The sequence below is a fragment of the Bombus flavifrons genome, chromosome 10 (genome assembly GCF_040668555.2).
Source record: "Bombus flavifrons isolate JBK064 chromosome 10, iyBomFlav1_principal, whole genome shotgun sequence".
NCBI classification, from domain to species: domain Eukaryota; kingdom Metazoa; phylum Arthropoda; class Insecta; order Hymenoptera; family Apidae; genus Bombus; species Bombus flavifrons.
Window position 1 is genome coordinate 3,981,016 of NC_138451.1, and position 21,791 is coordinate 4,002,806.

At 39.1% G+C, this 21,791-nt stretch overlaps 1 protein-coding gene across 1 annotated transcript in view; it reads left to right on the plus strand.

Annotated features, from left to right (window-relative positions):
* Positions 1–5,045: 5,045 nt before the first annotated feature.
* Positions 5,046–21,791, plus strand: part of LOC138183872 (spondin-1) — a 194,252-nt gene continuing 177,506 nt past the window's right edge. Inside the window, exons 1-2 of the mRNA XM_069121345.1 lie at positions 5,046–5,536; positions 16,485–16,719. Coding sequence (XP_068977446.1) covers positions 16,485–16,719 — 235 coding nt within the window. The 5' untranslated portion in view covers positions 5,046–5,536. The remainder of the gene's footprint in view (positions 5,537–16,484; positions 16,720–21,791) is intronic.

The window sequence follows — 21,791 nt, forward strand, 5'->3', positions numbered from 1 at the left end:
CATTAACGTCGATGATTAATCGGTAACGATTGATCGATGTCTCGTTCGCGAGCCGTCCAACGATCGAACTACGTGGCGTATCTCTTTGTTAAGAAAATGTTTAACGTTTAATTATCTGATCGATCGAGCAATAATCGGCCTAGCTAGTGCAGTGATTTGAAAAACGACGTTTCGTGAACAAAAATCAATTCTTTAACTTTGATATTAGAAACCGGTTTCGAATACAACCTTGAGAAGGCAAAACTATGAAATTTTTCATAAAAATAATTAATTAAATTATTTATTATAAAATCAGAATACAGGTTTTGAATTATATCATTGTATAGATGATTTGTACTGTTTTATAGCTATTTATATAAGTCATAAGGAACTTTTAATTCACGTATAAACATTGCAAAAGATTGTAATAGTTTAAGCTCTGAGAAAGTCTAAGAAAGAAGATAAATGATTTCTCTGACACTCGGAATTCAATTATTCGCTACAAAAAATCGCCAAAATCTCCACTCTCATCTTATCCTTTTAATCTTCTTAAACATGCTTCGATGGTAATCGAAGTCGAATGAAACAACGCGCATCGATTCACTCGGTCGGCTTGCTTCACGAGCGGAACAATTAAAATCGACCCTTTGCGTATTCCGCTCGCGCGTTCTAGCGTCTGCTCGCGAAAGAAACGATTTCCGTAGCCATTCGTGCGCACAGGATTCTTTCTCGGTGTAGAAAAACGTGTTCCTCGCCATGATTCTGAAAAACACGTCGCTGACGAAAACCATTCCGACCTCTTGTCAACTTTTTCCTTATAATTCTTGGAAAGCAGCCGGAGGAAGCGGCTATGACCTCGAGAAACCGACGAACAGACGAGAAGGGGTCGAGGGTTGAACGAAGCCAGCATTGACATTGACTTTCCCTCGAGGGTGAAAGGCACGAGAGGACGAGGTCGTAGAGGAAGGTGGAAAAAGGGGATATTCTCGCAGGTGGCAGCCGTGGAAAAGGTCCGCTGGACGGAAACAGGGATATAACGCGAGGCGGCCAATTGCGCGGAAGAAAATTATGACTGGCCAACGTGTACCTTCGTAGGGGCTACGTAATTTCATCGGGAAAACTGCTGCGACATCGCTTTGCTAATAAGGGGACAATGAACCAATATCACGGTAGGTTCATTGTCTTCTTCGTGGATGGAGTAACAGATTCTTGGGAAAAGGGGTTGGTAAAGGTTGTTAGGCAGTTGAAGGTACTCGCATGTGTGGGATGAAGGAAAAGTGAAAATAACGAATGGAGATTAGTTTAATTAGTCGTGGAGATTAAAGTAGTTAATGTTGCGTAGTTTCTTATTATTAATAACTCTTCTTAACAATATTTACTGTTTTGTGATACTTTAAGACTGGCTAAACGAAAATAATTCGAAACTAAAAATATAAAAATTTATCAATACAGGGGAAGTGGAATATAATGGAATAAATGTTGTAATAAGAGGATCATCGCTGTTATAGAATCGCAAGGACGGATTTCTCGTTTACAGCAGGCTTCGAACGTCGGGGTAACAGAATGGAGGCGAATTGGTCGTTGAGTGAGTCGCGTTATCGGTTGTCCTGATTGGTCGATCGTCGAGTTTTCGAGGATATCGTTCGGTTTAGGATCGGCTCATCTATCACTAAAGAACAATATAGGCGCAACATTGGAGATACCTGCGAGTATGTCTCGAGTATGTATCGATAATTCATCGCGTACCATGGGATACTCGTTCAAGATGAATTTCGTGCTTCGCGACCAATAATCCATCATTCCAACGAAATTCGATAAGCCGGCTATCGTCCAACCAGGTGATAAAGTTTGTCCTACAGCCTGAGTAATCTGTCTGAGAATGATGCTGGTCGGTCTGCTTACTATTTTGTGAAAAAACGAGGGATGGAATTGGAAATGTAGTTAGATACGGATTCATGAAAATTCATGAAAAATTTATAAAAGCAAAAATACAAAAAACGTACAGATTATACAAAAATATGTGACGTATCTAGGGCATGATAGGTACTCGTATTGTAGTATTTTATACTATAGTATACGCGTGAAATCTTTATTTAGATTCTATTTCTCTACTTATATCTCTAAAAGTATAAATTTGCATAAACATACGCAATTTAGTCATAAAATAATGAATTTAATTTTTTATTTGAATTTTAATTTATCATGACTGCCATTGCAAATACGTTTTATTGGAAGAAACAAAGCGCAAAAGTATGCGTTGGCGCGTGTCTTTCGTTCTTCAATTACATCTAGAGTTCTGTCTCGAATGCGTTTGTATGCAACGTCGTTGGGTTTAATTGCACTCGCAAATTACAGCGAACTAGATGCGTTTGTAAATAATTTGAACTGTGATGTATATCGGGCGGTTCGATACAGAGAGCAAGAGAAACAACAGTCAGCTTGTTTAAACAATTATATTTCCTTGGATCTCATTAATACTCATGCTTTGCGAGCGTTCGAGCGCGTTATCGTTCCCGGAATTACCGAAGGAGCCATTGTTAACTGAAAGTGTTTATTTTCACTCAACAAGCTTTAAAGTAAACAATTTAAAGTAAATATCCACTTCTCCTTCGCTGAATGGTTGCTTTTTGAGAACCTATTGTTGGATATTATGCTTGTACGAAAAACAGGATTTTACCTTTCGAAAGCGAATACAATATAAGCGAATACCGATTTAAATCTTTATTTTATGGTTTCAACAAAGAGCAGAGAACGAACGATTGATAAAATGTCACGATGAAACACAAAACGTATTGCGGTGTGTCCTGTAAAATCTGAAATCCGGCAATCACGCCAAAGATCAACTTATCGTGTTTTTCTTTTGTGATCTTTGTTTCATAATACATTTTTTATTTCCCCAAGTACTCAGACATGGTTTGAATCTATTTGCGACGTGCTTGAGCCTGTTGCTAGCCCATCGAAGATAGGATCGAAATCCGTTTGAATTTTCTAGGCCATGTAACTTACAAATTATTGAGACATTTTTACATAAGTGCATCAATTCACATCAGCTGCATCGCGCGTCTCAGCTGTTTGGTTCGTCGTTGTGCACTTCTCTGCGGATAGATAGAACGTTCCACGTGCTCGGTCAGGGTACAAACACGGGTCTGAGAGCAGTGACATGCACTCATGCTACCGCATAAAATATTCTAGTGGCCCAGCTACGTGATATTCGCAGACGCACGGAATATTCCTTTGTATCTTTGTCTACAGGTGACACGGCTAAAGTGCACTTTTCTCCGAGCGACGAATGAAAAATGAGAGGACCAACGGACAGATAACGGAGAAGAAACAGCCAGAGACGCGAGTCGTGGATACAAGTTTTTCCTGGGCAGGAAGAAAAGAATTAATGAGGCCGGGTCGAATGGTTGATTTTCATTTAAAAAAGAAGGAAAAAGTAGAAGAAGTGAAAAAAAACGATGGTTGGCACAAGGAAAAAGAGAAATATCGAGCAAACGAAAGTTTCTCTTTCAACTGTGCAAGTGCATCCTCACGGTTCAAAGTCACGTGAACCGTTCGACGACCTTTTCCCCTTTCCTCTTCCTCTTCCTCTTCTCTTTGAATTCTCCGTTAGTAAAGAGGAACAGCCAGCGTTGTTTCATGCTAACTTTCTAAATTTTCTTCCGGAAATTTTCTTTCCAACATCCGTTCGAAGGAATAAAATCGATGAGAGTAAAACAAATATCCTTTGTCCACGAACTTTGGTTAAGATATTTTCACGACATTGGTAGTTTCTTCTTGAAGGAATTTATGTTCGTTTTCACCTACCCTGTATATTGTTTTGCATATTCAATCTTCCACACGATTACATAGCAGTAAGGTACATTTACGATTAGCTACAAAACGATGAATTGGTTTCGAGCAACCGAACTCGATCATCGTTAGGAAGCCTTATCATCGATTGGTATCACGAAACACTCGCAAATCAAGATTACGTGCACAGCGTCGTTCTCGACTCATGATCGTTCTTCTTTCTTGCCACTCATCTATGTCGAATCGAGTAATTTCGGTTAAGTAGCCCTGTGAAAAACGATCGAGGCAACCGGGTGTTCCGTTAAACAATGCTACCAACGTTATCCGATTCTTTGGGTTTGTAACATCGATCTTGTAATTTCAGCAAGAACGTGCGAAACGAGCGCGGACCTTCGTCGAATTACCACTCTTTCTTTTTCGTGTGTGTCAATCCCCTCTTCCGTTTCCGCTCCGTGCTTTTGACTCGTGGTTTCTCTACTCTAATTTCATCGTAACAAAAATCATGGTTCAAAATAGTGAAATAATTTTTAGATAACGGATATAACAAACCCTATTTTCCTTTAAGCAATTATTATAGAAATTAGATTTCTCTTACTTTTATTAAAATTCTGGATCGGGGCATTCAAAATGATAAAAAATTATTAGTTACATTAATTTCATAATATTCAATTTAGCGTAAGACAAAGAGAATTGAAAACAGAAGCACGACAGCAAAGTACGTTCCTTCTATAGTAGGTACATTGCATTTGAAATAATAAGAAGTCATTAGTTAATTTTATTTTGTTACATTTAATCTATACACATAAATCAAAGAGAGTAAATTTAACAGGGTGTGCCCGAATAGAACAGCGTCAACAATAAAAGGGTTGGGTGGCAACTAGTATTATAATTGTGTCTGGGAAATTACATTCTCGAATGTAGTGGCGTGCCGCTATAGAAACGTTTACAATTACCGCAGACAGAGTCGCAATTTCATTTTGCATAACTGAGCTCTGCCCGTGTTACGTTCGCAAACTGAGCAAAGAAAGGCGCGCATCTTTTATGCAGTGACATGAATCGTTAATACAGCCATTGTGTTCTTTATTAAAAAAACGAGGATATTATTTATCTGCCTGATTCTCCGCCGCGTCGTGCTAAGTTTCAAGTGGAAGTAGGACGCGTGCGCGGCTTTGAACCCACCAATGGTAGCGCGCGGCGCGAACGTCTCGGCCAATTGGAGCGCTCGACTGTGAAGAAGCAGCTACGCGATGCACGAGTCAAGCGCCGAGTGGCGCGGTGCTCGCAGTACCGCGGCAACCCTCGAGCTAAGAGCATTGTGTTCGATGCTGTCAGTGACCCGTGCGTGAGCCGTGTCGTGAAACGTGAGAAGCTCTCCTTCCCTTTTCCTTCTCGTGGCTCGTACGCGCGACCAAATTCGTGCGCTTGCCGTGTCTGTGCGCCGCCTCTGCCTCGATATATCTATTTCTCTCTCCGGCTTTCGTTGTCGCACGCCCGGAAACTCGCGTGAATTCAGCGGTGGAACGTTTAACGGTCTGAAAAACGATTTCGCGCCATTACGTGTCCCCCTCCCCCGTACCACGTTCGTTTTATCAACGAAAACAATCCCTTTCACGGGTAATCCTTCCGACCACGAGTTTCCCCACGATGCCTGTGTGTGATATGTGAGTTGTGTTCTCGCCACGTTCTTCACCACTGACACTGGTTGTCCTTCTCGGAAGGAGAGAGGCAGCAACGAGCCGAAGAAACGTCAAGCATCACGAATAAGGTAAGAATCAAATGATAAATCCTTTATTAGAAGGAATTGCAAGAGTGGGAATTAGAGTGAAGGTGGCTGGGCAAGGGGGCGGGGTGTCATGCATTTAGGACTTTGTAGGTTATGTATTCATAAAAATACGCGTAGAATATAGGTGGTATGCAGATACATATCGGCAGACCGTAATTTGTGATATGAGAATAAATAAAATGGAAATCAGGAATATTAGAATTACGTTGGATGTTTCGTTTCGAAGGAATATAATTTGAAAATTCGTCGATTACGTGTATAATATTTTTAATTAAATACACTCAGATGCAAGTTACTTATCGTAAGTGAAACCTTAAAGAGGACGATTTTATTTTATATGTTTGATTTATGTTTACATGTAATATAAGCTTTCTCCAATTGTCTATGAAAAATTAATCAAATTCACATATACTTAGGAAGTTTTAGCATTCGATTTTTTTAAAACGAAGCTTCTAATGCAATATTCTTATCTTTGATTTTCACCTTATTTTGAGTCATATAATCAGCCAGATTTCATCGCGTATGCTTATATTTTATATAAAATATCCATGGTATAGTACTCGTTACAATATGTAGTGGTTGAAACGAGTCTCTATCTGGAAGTATGAATTTGTGCGAACATTCATTCTATTAAATTCCATTTCTTTAGTTCTGTTCATAAAAATATGAATCTATACGAACATTCGCAGTTTACTCGTAACACAAAGATGTAAATAACATTATAGAAACTACGATCTGAGATACTTATGCTGTTATACGGATTGTTGATTTCGTTCAACTCGGTTATACTCAAGGATCATTGAAGGGTGTGTGTATTCTCGCTGATTCTTCTATATATGTGTTTCTTTATTTTCACAATAACACGGGAAATCTGGTTGTTTTTGTTGACTAGTCAACACGTAGTTCGTTGCGTAATATTTAACGTACTACAGAAGTAGGATGCATTCGTACATGCGTAATGGAGACTATGTGGTCGCAAAAATAAATACGCTTTTTATGACTCTCGATTCTTTTGGTCGTCTTCCACAAACAATGCGTTCTATTACGTCAATGGGAGCTTTACGTAATATGTACTAGGTTGTTACACACGAAAACCACAGTAAAAGAATATTTTAAGTCACATTTTAAGAAAACCATCTTTTATTTGATTCTCGGGTTAAATATATATCCTTACCATTTATTTAATTTTCCAACATTTATTCTACCGCATAATTTAAAAAAAAAATTTGAAATTTCAGTAAAAACTATTCGTTATATATTTTATTACAGACCTCTACCGTACATCCATTCAATGCTAATGAATTATAATATATTTAAATTTTAGACTCGAAAGTTAAATCCCATTTCCGCAGATTTATACATGACGTTATAGAAAGATCTGCGTTAAAAATAAAAATGAATATTTTAGCGATTTTAGTGGGTCCATTTATAGCTATGAAATATACGTTATTTATTGTCTCTAAATTGATCGATACACGCGTGAAAGTAAAAAGCAACTAACTTGAGAAAAAGGATAGCCCCAGTAATGAATATCATTAGATGAAACACGAGCGAATAGCGGAAGTGTACGGGTGCGCGTGATGTTCTGCGGTAGATTTGTGGATTTGTTGCCGGAGGTTTGTAACCTGAAACAATTACGTTCCAAATGGGGCGTCCTACGTGCATGCCTCTGTCAATAAACTCTATAGTTACCGTATTATCGTCGCGTATGAGGCGCTTACAGTTCGAAATTCAACAAAAGAGAATCGAACAATCTTAAAAAAAAAAAGAAAAAATCATTAATGGTACGATAGCTCTACTTGCAATTTTCGACTTTTTTCCTCGTAATTGCTGGGTAGTCCAGCTTCGAACAACATTCTTCTTTTTTCTAACCTTGTTTTCGAAAGTTCGGAGAGCGAAAGTTTGTTTTCGTAATAATTTTCATACCGCTGGAGGCGTAATTGCCCCAGTTTTTCACCCTTTAAATCGTTCGAATACACAAAATGTCGCGGAACGTTTCTCGATTGTCCATGAAAAAACGAACGTTGAACGTTGGTTACGTAGGCTTTAGACGATTATCGAGCTTTGATACTCCAAAAAGGAACACGAGTGGTTTCAGGAACCTGGCATATTGTGTCGATATAGGGTGTCGAGGGATTTAACAGCCAAACTTTGCGAGTGTAGTTGCTCATGGAAATATTGGTGCGCCTATAAGAATTTCTTATGGATATTTTACGCGTGTTATACGAAACATTTAGAAACTTCATTGGCATTGTAACGAGACTCTCCTATCGTGATTGTATTGATAAAGTTTAAAATGAAGCTGAAACTGTATATAAAAATCAGAAAATATAGTACAAGTATATACTTCATAGAGACCAATTTTGATTTCTCTTTATTTCGATGCACGAATCAGCTATTGATATCGAATCATTACGTGTATTAATGACTTGACATACTCCCACTTGAAAGTCTTACAACACCAAACTGGTTTTAATAAACCTAACTTCTATTTCTATAGAACATATAAATGATAAACTTTGTTTGTTACACTTTAGATCACCCTATACACGTACGTATCGTGGAAAAGTAGCAGAGAAACTGAGAATTTGACGAGATGAAAGTTGATTAATCGAACGGAAAGCTCGGAGTCGAGTTTGAACGTTTTCTACGAGTAGCGCCAGGTTAACGCGATTGTTAATGCTTCTGAACAACGATCGATCATTTTATCGTGGAAATAACAACATTAGAGATACGGCAAGCTTATAACTTTAATACGCGTTCACCAATCAAACCATCCATCTCGATATTTTTCAAGAGATATACTGCAGGCGTTCGATTTCACGTTAACGTGATTATTAATCGATTCTCAATCAATTATTTCCCTATTGGAAATTATAATATATTCGCTGGAATGCAACTCTCCGTTGCGGCTCTCATTACCATTTCCCCATTTAATTATCGAGAATGTATTAATTAATTGTTATCATTGTTAATTCATTCAGCCGGCCTTCCATGATTATTCACGTACGTTCACTCATCTACGTCTTTTCATTTTTCCTATCAAAGATATTATATCTCATTATGAACAATTACGTACGGTCATTCATAGTGCTCTTGCAAACTCATAGAAATTTAAAAAATTCAGCCGACAAAAAATACTCGTTCGTATGGTAAATTAGTAGAATAATTAGCGAATAATTAGCGAATAATGTTGCAAAAACCACGGAAGGCTAACTGAAACTGACAGACATCTCTAACTCTTATAATCGCATATAACAATCGTGAAAATTTGTCTCCTTACAATTGAAGACTGAAACTTTCCTAATACGAAGGGGTTTGGCGGAAAGATAACTTCTTCTTCGGAAAGAAACGTTTCAATTTGTCTCGGAATTCTTCGAGAGTCGAAGGATTGCTGCGCGGCATCGCTTTAAATAATGTTTGAATAAAAAGCTCGAAAAAGTTTTTCGGTTAGACTTACTGCTCGAAACAGGATTTACAACGAAGGGAGAGAATAACCAACCATCCACTGGCTCGTCTGCCATGTAGTCGAGGCAATAATAAAGTGAGACGTCGATGAGGGTGCGGGAACCGGAAGCGAGAAGTGAAAGGAACAGCGAGGAAGACGAAGTTGCTCTCTCTCTCTCTCTCTTTCTCTCTGGATATTCAATTTCAATCGGATTCCTTGAGAGCTTCATCCCTAGAATCTGTTACAAAAGTTCGGTTTGCGACGCGGACGAACGAAGCAGACCGATTTCGACCTCTTCCACTTGGACGGGGGTGTGTTTTAAAAGTACACGAGAGGAGGTAGAACTTGTTTCCCCTTTTCTTTCGACGAGTCGTTAACTTTGCTCGAAAGCATAACCCATCCTCGGTCTTGACCCTTCTTCTGCCTCTTCTTCTTCCTCTTCCTTTTTTTCCTATTCTAGTTTTACTCTGATGTGACTGCTGTTTGTCGGAGAACACGTGTTTAGAAATGTTCGGAATGTTTCTGGATGAACTACACCGTGGCTTATAAGTATGTGTATACTTAGGTAGATTTTTATTAACGATATATATTACGATTGTTATCAAAGAACAAATATTACCAAGATACACGAATTAATCGGAAAACGATGATCAAAAGCAATGGCTAATATTTTCTTATGAAATCGATAAATCGTAGGAAATTTGAATTCTTCGTTCGAAACATCGACTCGTATTGTAAAATGATATATTAAAAGTGAATATAGAAATATAAAAATCGAAGACGTAAACAATTTAAAAAATGTACGATGGTATCTCTAATAGTCCAATTTAGAAGAATCTTTTGTATCTTATCTATAGCTTGACAAGCAAATAAGCTGTCCAGTTATGAAAACCAGATGCTCCCTTTTCCATGATATCTCGGATATATTGGTTCACGATTTCACTTTTACTATCGCGTTTTTTGAAAAGATCGCATAAATCAGCGCTGACGATGCATAAGCTTGCGGCCAAGCTGAAATATCGTATTCCGAAGAGCGTACGAATACACGTAGTCTCGATCGTTTTATGACCGACAGAATGGTGCCAGAATTGTGCCAGAATTTTTCGTTTTATTCGTTGGTAGAAAAGCACCGTCGTCTCCCGGAAGTCCGCGCGCATACAGAGCCCCGCGCTGTCCTGGAGCACAGAACCATCGTTTAAATTTATGTAAAATCTGCTCGCGGCCAACGTTGAAAGAGAAAGAGAGAGAGAGACGTTGCAGCTGCTTTTCATTATTTACGAGCCAACAAGTAATCGTGTTCACGACAACTTGTTGCTTACTAGAAAACTCTGAACTTGTCGGCCGCGGGACCATCGGTTCGTTTGTTCGCCAAGGTAATCGCGTGGTATCGCGCTCACGCGAGATTTCCTCTTCGATTTGCGCGATTAACCGTGGGATTAGTTTTCGATTGCACGCCAGAGAACAATTCCCGCGACGAGAACCGACTGATACTCTGGTAGAAGAATCGTCTGTGACTTCCATCAGTGTAATTCTCCTCCGTTGAGTTTATCTTGAGTTTTACAGCGTTTAAACATTTAGTTATTTACGTCCATGACATATACAGGTACAGCGTTGTCGTGTTAAGTGAAAAGGGCGTATTTGCAACTTTGTCTGGTTGTTAAATATTAGGAGCCATTTTACTCCAGCTTTTGACCAGATAAGCCTATTTGAATTAACGTAATATCCCACAGTAATATCCCTGTTATTTGATAATTTCGTGAGTTTAGCTATTGATCTTTATAGGCTTAAGCAACATTTTGTATTAAAATATATGAATATTACAGGCAAGAAACATGATTAATCATACCTTCTGGCTGTTATAGAAAAGCAATTATGGTATTCTGCTATTTATTTATCCTTGAATATTTCAAAACTATCGATTGTTGCAACGGTACTTTTACATATTTCATACATTTCCAGATTGATTGTTAATTCGTCCGGTATGATTATGACTATCATATCTCGTTACTGTACTAATGGAATTTCAAAGAGTTAAAAATTGTCTATAGTAAATGTTCAATTACCTTTGCAAGCTACTGTGCGTATAATATTTATGAACAAAAAGGGAGTATGAATAAAAGATGAATATGACGATAAAAGAAATCGTAACAATGTTCTTCGGCGTGTTATTCGTCGTCTGTTAACAAAATAAATTTCCTAACATCGTGATTATTCGATATTCGATGTTCCCCTTGACGCTGATTCAGATTGAAACAAACGAACCAAACAATCGTTTTCGGATTGAATTAAAGACAAATGTTGGATGATAAATTCGAACGGGGAGCTGTTTTCGTTCCTCGGACTTTTTGTGCGTTTTCTCGAACGTTCTTTTTCGATATAAGTTAAGGGCCAGAAATTGGGTCAATGGTGTCGACAGACAAACGGTCCGACACGTAAGCGAAATCCGGCTCTCGTCCAGCAACGTTCGCGCTACGGAATATTCCAACGGTAGAGGGTAATGAGACGCAATGAAATGTGAGGAAAAAATACGAGGGAGAGGAAAGCGAGCCGATGAGAAAGACGAAAGCGTGAGAAAGAGGGTAGTTTTCGGTGGATCTCTGTAGCGAGAGTCCGCAGTCGTGGGAACCTCTTTGTCCGGTGACAGTAAACGACGTACGACTTCGCTGGTGAAATAACGTCCTCGTACTTTCGTTTATCCTGACACGAAAATGTTCCCAGATGTACAAATAACGCAGAAGCAAGAGCATCTTCTGTGAATTTCCAAAACAAATGTTAATTTTTAATTTTTCAGACACTGCGAGTTAATGTTAGATTAGGTTTTGCATTTCCGAGATCGAGATAAATGATATAAATGTCATTTCATTTTTAAAACTGATGAACAGAAAAAGATTAAGTTTCATAAGGTCTTGAAGAAATAATGACGTAATATTAAATAAATGTTTAAAATTAACAATCACATATGTACATTTTAACGATAAAAATTCATACTAACATTTTCGGGTTTGATCTCAGAGAGACATTAAAATAAAAAAATCGACAAGAACGAGCTTATCGTGTTCTTCTCGCGTGATCTTCGTGCGTTATTTGTATCGTGTCTGTACATGTACGATTCATACTACTGAAAATGTTAAATAAAGGAGAACTAACACGCAAAGAATTATTCGTTCGAGTAACTTTTTTTAATTCTGTAATTGATAATTTTTATAAATCTGAAATAATGGAACTAGTTAATCGGAAATTGCATTGAATCAAATTACTTTGATCAACTAAATGATGTTTGAAAGAAATGAACCGTGCGCGGTTCAACTTTTATTTGAATAAACGACACTTCATATATACCAAGCTAATACTTAAATGCATTTTTCCTTTGTATCAGGAGAAGACTTTTATAATTCATATCCCGCGGAGAAGAAATTATTTTTAATCAGCGTGCCCGCATAACGATTATCGTTCGATTTATCAGAGCAGCCGGATTTTTCCGCGACACGGTAAGGTGCATTTAATTTGCATCCCGCTGGGAGAGTTTCATTATCATTTTTGTTCCTCTATTAGCCGGTTAATTAGTGTTCAATGAATATTTTTAATAACGTGGAATCCGTTTGGAACTCGGTGAACCGTTAGCCTCGTGATTTTACACCATTTTAGTTTTATTCCCTGTTAACGTAAAACGAAATTCATTTTTTTTTTCGTGATATCGATGTTTAGATTACACCCTCGTGGATACAGAGGTTTCAATTTCCTTGTTACTTTATTATAGTTTTCAATACAATACACTGATTGTAAAACCATCCAAAAATTGTTAATTTTTATAAGCTATATATTTATAACATATATTCTTATACCTTAACGTATTAGTTTGTCGGAAAAGTGTCTTTCTTGTACAGAGACACGTCTTTTACAACAACGCATCTTTTTACAAATATTAAACCTAATTTGTCGAACGTTGCGATCTTTAGTTTGATAGAACAAAATGGATCATACGTGATTCGATAAAATAATATAAAACGAGAAATGTGCCTCCATTATTTCCTTATAAAACGAAAGGAACTTTTCGGACGACCTAATAATAAGAAACAAAATCGTTGGTTAAATAATAACGCGCAACGAAAATCATATTCGAAACGTATTATTGCGTTTCTTGTTAACAAAAAATTCGTCTGGAAAAAGCCAAATCTCGCGTGTACACACTTCCAGAGACAAGTTGCTCTAGAAAAAGTTGCCTCTGACAGTGGACAAACGCGTAGATAGAGACGTCTCTAGACAGCATCGAGGACCGCGTCAGTTTTATTTTAGTTTCTTAGTGAGAAAGTAATTACTTAGTTTCCTCTGATTTGGCAACTGGTTGTCGGGAAAACGTGGTGGAACTTTCGGATGTATGCGGTTCGTTAACGAGTTGTGTTAATACGCCAGCCGCTCGGTCACTCGGTTTATTTGTGTTTGTGAAACGAATTAACACGCCAACCGACTCGTTTCAAACTTTTGCTACTTGCACGACCGACAGATAGAAAGATTTTGTCCGTTTTTAATACGAACCATCCGACTTCGAGATCCGCTTGAAATCCTGTACACGTAGCTTGTTTTCCTGTTTTTCAAGGAAATCTTATAATTGCTACAAATCGAGTATTTCGATATTTAAAATCCGATATACATCGTCGCACGTCGACCATAAGTATTGCAGCATCTGCTCGTTACATTTATTGGAAAACTCTGACGAATTTTATTTTATTTCGCACTGGATTGTTGGTAAAGTTTTATAACGCTTTTGATAATTACTATGTGCGTCCTGTAATTGATTTTTATATTTGATATTTGAATTGTAAGAAGATTATTTTATTATGAATTTTAGCAAAATGTAATCTCTCTCTCGTTAAACTGAAATAAATTTTGTCCCTAGTTAACGTATTTTATTCGATAAAATAAATTCTATAAAATATGGAAATATTCATGTTCTTTAAATACACGTAATAATTCGAATAGACTTTCGTGAGATACTATGCAAGCACGTATTATACTTGATCCTGCCTTAAACGAGATACAAAGATTTTCCTCTTGGTTTATATCAGACGGTTTTTTTGAAAGCGTTCCAAACGTAGAATTTGTGTCGAGATTAGCATTCTATTCAGTTTTAGTAGTATTACGAGAGTTATTTAATCGTGACTTGATTACGATGTTTTAAGCAACGTATGCTATGGCGCGAGATTGAAAAAATTTTGCGAGTGAAATGCAAACAGGACGATATGCTTTTTTCGGTAATTAAACATGGAAAACCATGGATAAATTGTCCGTTGTTCGTTCATCTTTTCATCTTCTATTTATAATAATCGTATCAACCATGACGCGCTATTTCGCAAATTTTCAGCGACCTCGTTGTTACTTTGACTCATAGAGCGAGATAAAAAAAAAAAAAAAAAAAAGAAACGCCTGAAACAGGAAATTGTAATTACTGTTCCGGTTTAGGAAATTAAAATATTTTCGAGAAATTTCCGAACGCGCGATTGAAATTTCCATCGACGTTTATTCACTCGTAAACGTTACTGCATATTTTCACATTGTCGGAATATTCGCGATTCTGCTTCTGACAGTGTATTCGTGTATTTTGAATACTTTAACATGATGTCCGCGCTGTGAACGCCCAAATCACGCTTTAGCACTTCGAAAAAGAAATTACTTTGCAAACAGGGCAGGCTTTTTAATTGGCAGGATTACTCGATTTTCTATCAACTTCGCTATACTAACCGCATGGAAACGCCTGTGACACGATCAACGCGTAAATGATGTCTCTCCTCCTAGTGAAACTATGGATGTTCCGTTTCATCAGGCCATTTCTTCACGTTGCTGACAAACGCGAACGCTTTCTCACCTAACTTTTAGCTCTGTTATTGTATAAAATCTTTCTGAAGAACTAAACTGAAAAAGACAACGTAGAGTAGTCCTCGAATCTCTTTGAAAAAAGTTCCACGTAGCCTTCTTTTTATTTTATATTTTTATTTTTCTTGTTGCTAGCGCTTGACAACGCTTATTTTTCAATGTTTCAATGGATGTACGAAGAAAGTTGTGTTTTGGACCAAAATGCGACGATCGTTCATACGTGTGTTTAGTAAAAAATTATTTCCAAAAAAATCGTATCGTTATTTAGTAAAATGAATTAGCAGCATCAATTAGTATAGAATTATCTTAAGCGTAATAAATGTTAAACGTGGTTTCAGCGAATATCGAGATTCATTATCATAACGGATAACCGATTCTTTAAATACTTATGTGATTCCTGCGAGATGTGTACTCGCACTAAATATCTCGCAGTTTCTACCTACATTTTCATGTTGAACGGTACTAAACTTTGCCGATATGATTACGACAGTTTGCTCTCGTTACGATGTTGATGAATGTTTAAAATATTTCGTATACCACGAATAACATACACGTTCGTGTAAAACGTATCTACAAGTGTCTGAATGTTTTCGCCGACCTGTGTACAAGAGGGTAATTGCTGGAAAATCCATGAGTATTTACAGCAAGGTAGAGTAGGGTGGTGTGGACCGGCGGAAAATCACACGTCGTGAAATTTGGACGAGTAGCAGCAGCGACGAGCGATCGGAAGCGATTCGAATGCGATTTGAATTTTGAGTACACTCGCGAATCTGCATATGTAAACACCGCGGCCGCGTCGCTGCATACCGGCCTGCGATAGCATCGCCGATTCCAAAACGTTTTCCCGCGCGTACGTGCAATCATGCTACCTATACAATGTGCCCCGTTCGTTGAACGAGACGATTCCGTAGGTGTTCATTATTAAAGCAGCAACGCAAGCTCACCAAAAATGCCCCGGTTACATTCGCTCGTGTACCGTGTAACGGCCGATTTTTGGTTTGCATTCACCCTTTCCCCGCCTTTGTGATGCCGCGTAGCTTTATTGCACGAACGAATATCATCGTGTTGCTCTCTCCGCAAACCTCTAGATATTGCAATTAAGAGCGAAACAAGCTGCCGTAATTATTATTTGTAGTTTGGTTAATGACGTGAAATTATCTCTCTTTCTCTCGTGAAACGTTGCTTGGTTTTGTAATAACGAAGGATATTTGTGATCGATGACGAGTTTCTCTGTACAAGGTTTCACCGGAATCAACATCCTGCGTGAATTTCACGTAGAATTTTCCCGTACGTAGCAATATATCTATACGCCTGGGACGCGTGGACAATTCGTTCGCTACGGTGTAATTGCGAGGAACACGTCGATTGATCCAGCCTCCGAACGAAAGATCGTCGGGATTGAAAGCCGCTTGAAATTTACATCGCACGTCGGACTTTGCGACCGTGTGATTCCGCGCGCGTATGCTTGTCCATGCTCCTTTTTTTTTTTTTATCGAACGTTATGAAGCATTTAGTTAGTGCTGGCGCGGGAAATGGGTAGTTTTTAGTAAGTTTTCTTAGTAATTCTCGATGTATCGTAACGAGTGTTTGATATTTTCTTTATGATGTTGATAGATGTTTCACGGGACGTGGCTGCAGTGGTCGACGCTGCTGTTGCTGCTGCTAGGAACGCGGCTGCTGTTCGTGGTCGCCCAATGTGGATCGTTCGCTCAGGATAGACAGGAAAGAGAGGACAAACAGGATAAACTGGCGCTGTACAAAGTCACTTTAAGGACTTACTGGTCGAGGGCGCGATTTCCACGACATTATCCAGAATGGAAACCACCGGCGCAGTTCGGCAAACTAATCGGTGAGTCAATTTAAACGTGTTTTCTAACGGATATTCCAAAATATTTCTCCACGTCCACGTAGTCTATGAAAGATTCGTATTAACATTTTTATAGCGTTGCGCATAGACAGTTCTGCCAAGCTGTCAAATATAATATTACAAATTTTATGAAATCAAAGAGAATAGAAGATTTTTTATGATATTTATACGATAAACTTCTTATTTACTTATTCAATTTACATTTTTAAATTATGGAAATACTTTTTGTTCCTTCTATTTGTATAACGGGCTTCTGTAATATGCTTTTTAATTGATACATTTTTTGTAACTCGACGAAACAATAATTTACTGTATTTGAAGTTTTTTTAATAACGTTGCGTTTACCCAACTTTTACACGTTATTCCACTGGTACGTAATGAATTAAGGAATGTCCCGATTGTGTTATTATAAATTATTTTAACGTGAAATCTCCACGATAAAGAATTAATTAATTTTTAAATTGTTCGTTCTAAATTCTTCATGTTGTCGCATTGCGAAAGGATACAACGCGGTACAAAACGAAGAAAAGAATTTGAACGCGATTCCATTAGCAAGAATACCATTCTTGGAAGAATCAATTAACGAACGAAGACGTTCGAACTTTAGTCGAGATTCGAGAAAATTCGTAGAATCATCTCGACGTCGAGACTTCTGGAAATTCGTTCCGCACGGTTTCGATGATCGGCGAATACTTATTTCTGAGCCGTGGCGCATTTCGAGCAACGTCAGCCAGCGGAACACGCCATTTCCGAGGTTTATTCTCTTCGACCTCCTTTCCCAGCCGACGTGAGAAACGATAATTGGAGAAGTTGGAAATTATCGGACGTCGACGCGTATGTCGTCGTTTCCAACGATGTCGGAGCTTTCCTCTGTCGCTTGATATACCGAATCTCGTAACAACACCGCTTCATCTACCACGCTTATTTCGGATTTTCTAAGACCATTATATATCCTTTTTTTTTAGAAAAAGAAACGCAAGATAGACTTAAAAATTAATTTTCATAATATTATATTAATATCGCTGTGTATGTTTTATCTTCTATCATTGCAACATCTTCTACGCTATCCTTTTCTTTAAAATAATTTTTGAAGAATTTTTATTCTAATAGCTTTTTATAACCATTATAAAACACAATTTATCCAACAAATGTGTTGACTATAAATACCTTTATATGTAATCTAGTCTCCACGTTCTCTTATTTTCTAACTTACAAGATTATATCACGTATATAGAATGCCAAGTTACACAATATTTCCCCAGCAACAAGCAGTTATCGAATAACAAATCAGGTGAAATTTTCGCAGCAATAATCATATCGAACGACAGATTACGTAAAATTTTCCTAACAATACGTTAAATAAATCTCCAAATATGTTTCTTCTATTCGCTTTAATTTCCCAGAATTCCACCCACGGATACCTATAACACTCAGCCGTTGTAAAATTCAATGAGATCGTTTCAATCGCGACACAATCCACCGTCGAGAAAGAAATTCTTGTCTTTGTGCTGGTTGGTAGCGCGATTCAGGGGGCGGAAGGGCGTTGTAGTCGGTCCATAAACAAGGGGAATATTTCAGATGGTAATGCGAGCGCGGGAACAGGTGTCGTGACTCCCTGACGGTCTATAAATTTTCCTGGCGCCTCGTAACTCCGCGCGGTTTCGCACTTTCGATTCGAGGCTGTGGCCACCACGCACCATCCAACGAGATCGAGGGTGGTTTGGTAAGCGTGGCGGGTGGGTAGGAAATCGAGGGTCGAATAAATCCGCGAAGCACGTTGGTTCGCGAAGGGAAACGTCAAATTCGAATTAGAAAGGCACGCGGCGTTCGGGGAAATTCAATTTCACTTTAAAGATCGTCCTCGTATTCACGCTGGGTAAACGTCTAGGGTTTGGAATACGGGGGATGAAGCGAGCCAAGGGTCACGAAAGCGAGAGGAACGCGGCGAAGAAAACTGAAAAGAGAAAAAGCGAGGATATGCGGGGAATGCGAATGCGCGCGGCATTTTGTTTTACGCTCGCAGAAAGAACTCGTGAATCGTTAGAGCTCGTCGAATTTCCACCCTCGAACAAATACGAGCGTTTCGCGGAAAGTTGCCGTGTCATCCGCCGAATTTGCCGCTTGTATTCGTTAAGACGACTCGTCAATTTTACGCGGAAATTCGACCGCCTGACTCCGTGTCTTCTCCGTTGTTGTCGAGCAGGCTAAACCGCCGTGTAACGCGGTTAAGAATCGCTGCGATGCTCGTACAGCGGGTTGAAAAATTGCTGCGGCTTTTGCGTAGCGTGGCGGGTATTATGAATTTCAGAGTGAGGCAGAAATAGAAGGTCGTTACTCGCGTAGGAATTTTTCTGTTGATAAGTATGCTCATACATACGTGCACTTCCGTTCGGATATTTGGTTACAAATGAAGATGACGAGTGAAAAACATAATAAATGATATTGTCTGTTTCTTTATGCAAGAATAAAATATATATTGAACACGCTGTCGATCGATTTCACACGACATCTATCTTTCCGTTTCCGACAAAACAACAAATTAATTATACATCTTCACGCTTGATAATTCTGCTTCAATTTTTTGCGCACAGCCTAATAATTCATTCACGAAGAAGAGCGACGAGATTTAGTTTCATGCCGGCTGTATAAAATTGCATTCAACGGTATACAGTCAACGTTCGCTACATTGTTGCAACTACGATTCGGCGTGTCTGACCACGAGCGTCCACAACTACTGTCTCTCCATTCTCCAAGCGTACGATCAAAGCGAGGCCTATTTTCTCTTCGTTTCCTGGCATTACAAAAGCAATTAAAAGAAACTTGCGGAAAGGAAGCTGGAACTGTGTCACGTTTTCCCTTGCGGACAGACAGAAGAGAAAATAGAAGATACTAGCGGTAGTACGCGACTAGCGATAAACATCGAAGAGGTTGCGAAGGATAAAAAGAAAGGAAAGGGAAGCGAAACTCGAAGTCGCTGCGAACACGGCTACAAAACGTAATCGAAAATCCTTTACGACGATTCGTCGTACGACGGGCATTTTTAGCTATCAAGGAAGGTTCTCGCTCTCTCTCTCTTTCTCTCTCTCTCTCTCTCTCTCTCTATTTCTCTGCTTTCCGCATTCCGCAGAAACTCGACGAGAAAACCTTTCCAGGATATATCCTGCGTATACAGACGAACGGGCACGTTCGATCGTTAACGGGCGACTAATGGAATGGAATTCGCATCCAGATCGTCGGTTCCATCTCTCGACCTTCGACTCCACCTCCACAATGGGGGTTGCTCTTTTCTTTCTCCTCTCGTTTTCTTTCACCCCCTTGCTACCCGAGAAATCGTAAAATCGGCACCGACGTTCGCGTTGTTTTCCTCCCTGCAATCCCTAGCCTGCTAGACTTAATTCGATTTTTCCATTCCTAATCCTTCTTTTTCTTCTCCTCGTTTTCTTCGATCGGTTTTAACGTGTTCCAACTTCTCGTTTGTATTCTCTACAATTTTATTTGTTTTTTTCTTTGTCTTCTATCGCGGAAGAATGTGTCCTTCCGTACGACGGTGGTATCTTCACGCTGGTAGAGGTGGAAATGATAAGAACGTTACCGCGTGTCTGTAATGTAGCGATCGGGTTGGAAATATCGACAGTCACGTAGACTATCGCTGTATTTCTTGGGATATTGTCTTGGTTAGATAGAGGCCGGCTCTTGCATTAGTCGAGATATTTCGTCAAAGCGAATTCAGGAAATTGTCGTTACCAGAAATACGCGAGCCGCGAACGCCCAAGTACCTCTATACAGAAATTAATAAAACATCCCTCCGATTCGTGGCTAGCGTTTATTTAATCGAGAGATCGTTGGATTCTTTTATCGGAGTGTGTTCGATAGCTATCAGCTTGGAAGAAATAATTTCATTCCAGATATTGCAGGCGCGAGAGAATATTTGTTTTCTAAATCACTCTTGTTACCAGATCGTTATTAGATCACATTTATTTTACATTTTCCGCGCCAATATTCTACAACTTGGCATTCGCGCAATACCTACTCCATTTTCCATCAGCCAGTCAGAGTCATGTGCAGGAAAATCCAAAAATCGTTGTCTCGTTAATCCGCTGCACACGCCTGGCGGCGGAATTCTCGAGTGGTTGAATTCTAGCTGACAAAAAGGCTCATCGCATATTCACGCGGGTTTCCGGATCGAAGAAATCTTTGACGACGCGAGAAAATCTAGACACACGATGGAAGAGAACGTAGAGAAGAAAATACAGAGGCTAAGGAGAGGAGGGAGAACGCTTTAGACCGAGGAGTTTTCTCTTCTGTGGACGCACCAAGGGCCGCTTCTAATTATTCTTCTCTCGAGACACCCGCAGCGCGCACGGTGTTCTCGTTATTTTTTTTTTTTTTTTATTTATAGCCGGGGAGCGACGGTTTGGAGCTAGCGCGAAGCGGAAGGACAGAGACGGGTGGATAGAGCGAAGAGTCGAGTAGCGAGTCAGTAGAAAGAGACACATAGAAAGAACGAGAGAGACTCAGGGTGTGCCCGAGAGCGAAGGAGCCGTAGGTAAAGAGGAGAGGTATTTTTAGCCTGAACCGAGAGAGTCGGGCTTCTCGTTTTGCTCCCGTTTCCTCGTCTCTCCTTTCTCGTGTACCAGCTGCGCTCGAATCGACGCTGAAAAGCAACAGAATCGGGAAAAAATGATGCACTTAGCGGCGCGTTTCGCGACGCTGATATATCCGCGTGTTGCGCGCTCGTCTCTCCCGTTTAATTTTCACCGAGACCCTCGTTTTTCTCGCCTGTGTAAAATATTTCGATCTAACGAACCGGCCTGTTCTTTCTCTTTTCTTTTTTTTTTTTTAGCCTTCCTTTCCTTTATCGACAAAATTGATCACGCTCGTAGATCGTTAGAATAATTGTTTTTCGATATATCGTAAAAGCTGTGTGACGAATGGTGTCGTCCGATTCTACTTACAGTTGGAGAATACTCCACGACCAGGTGTTATTGTTGCAACTTCTTTTAATTGATCACGCTCATAGATAGTTAGACTAATTGTTTCTCGATATACGATAC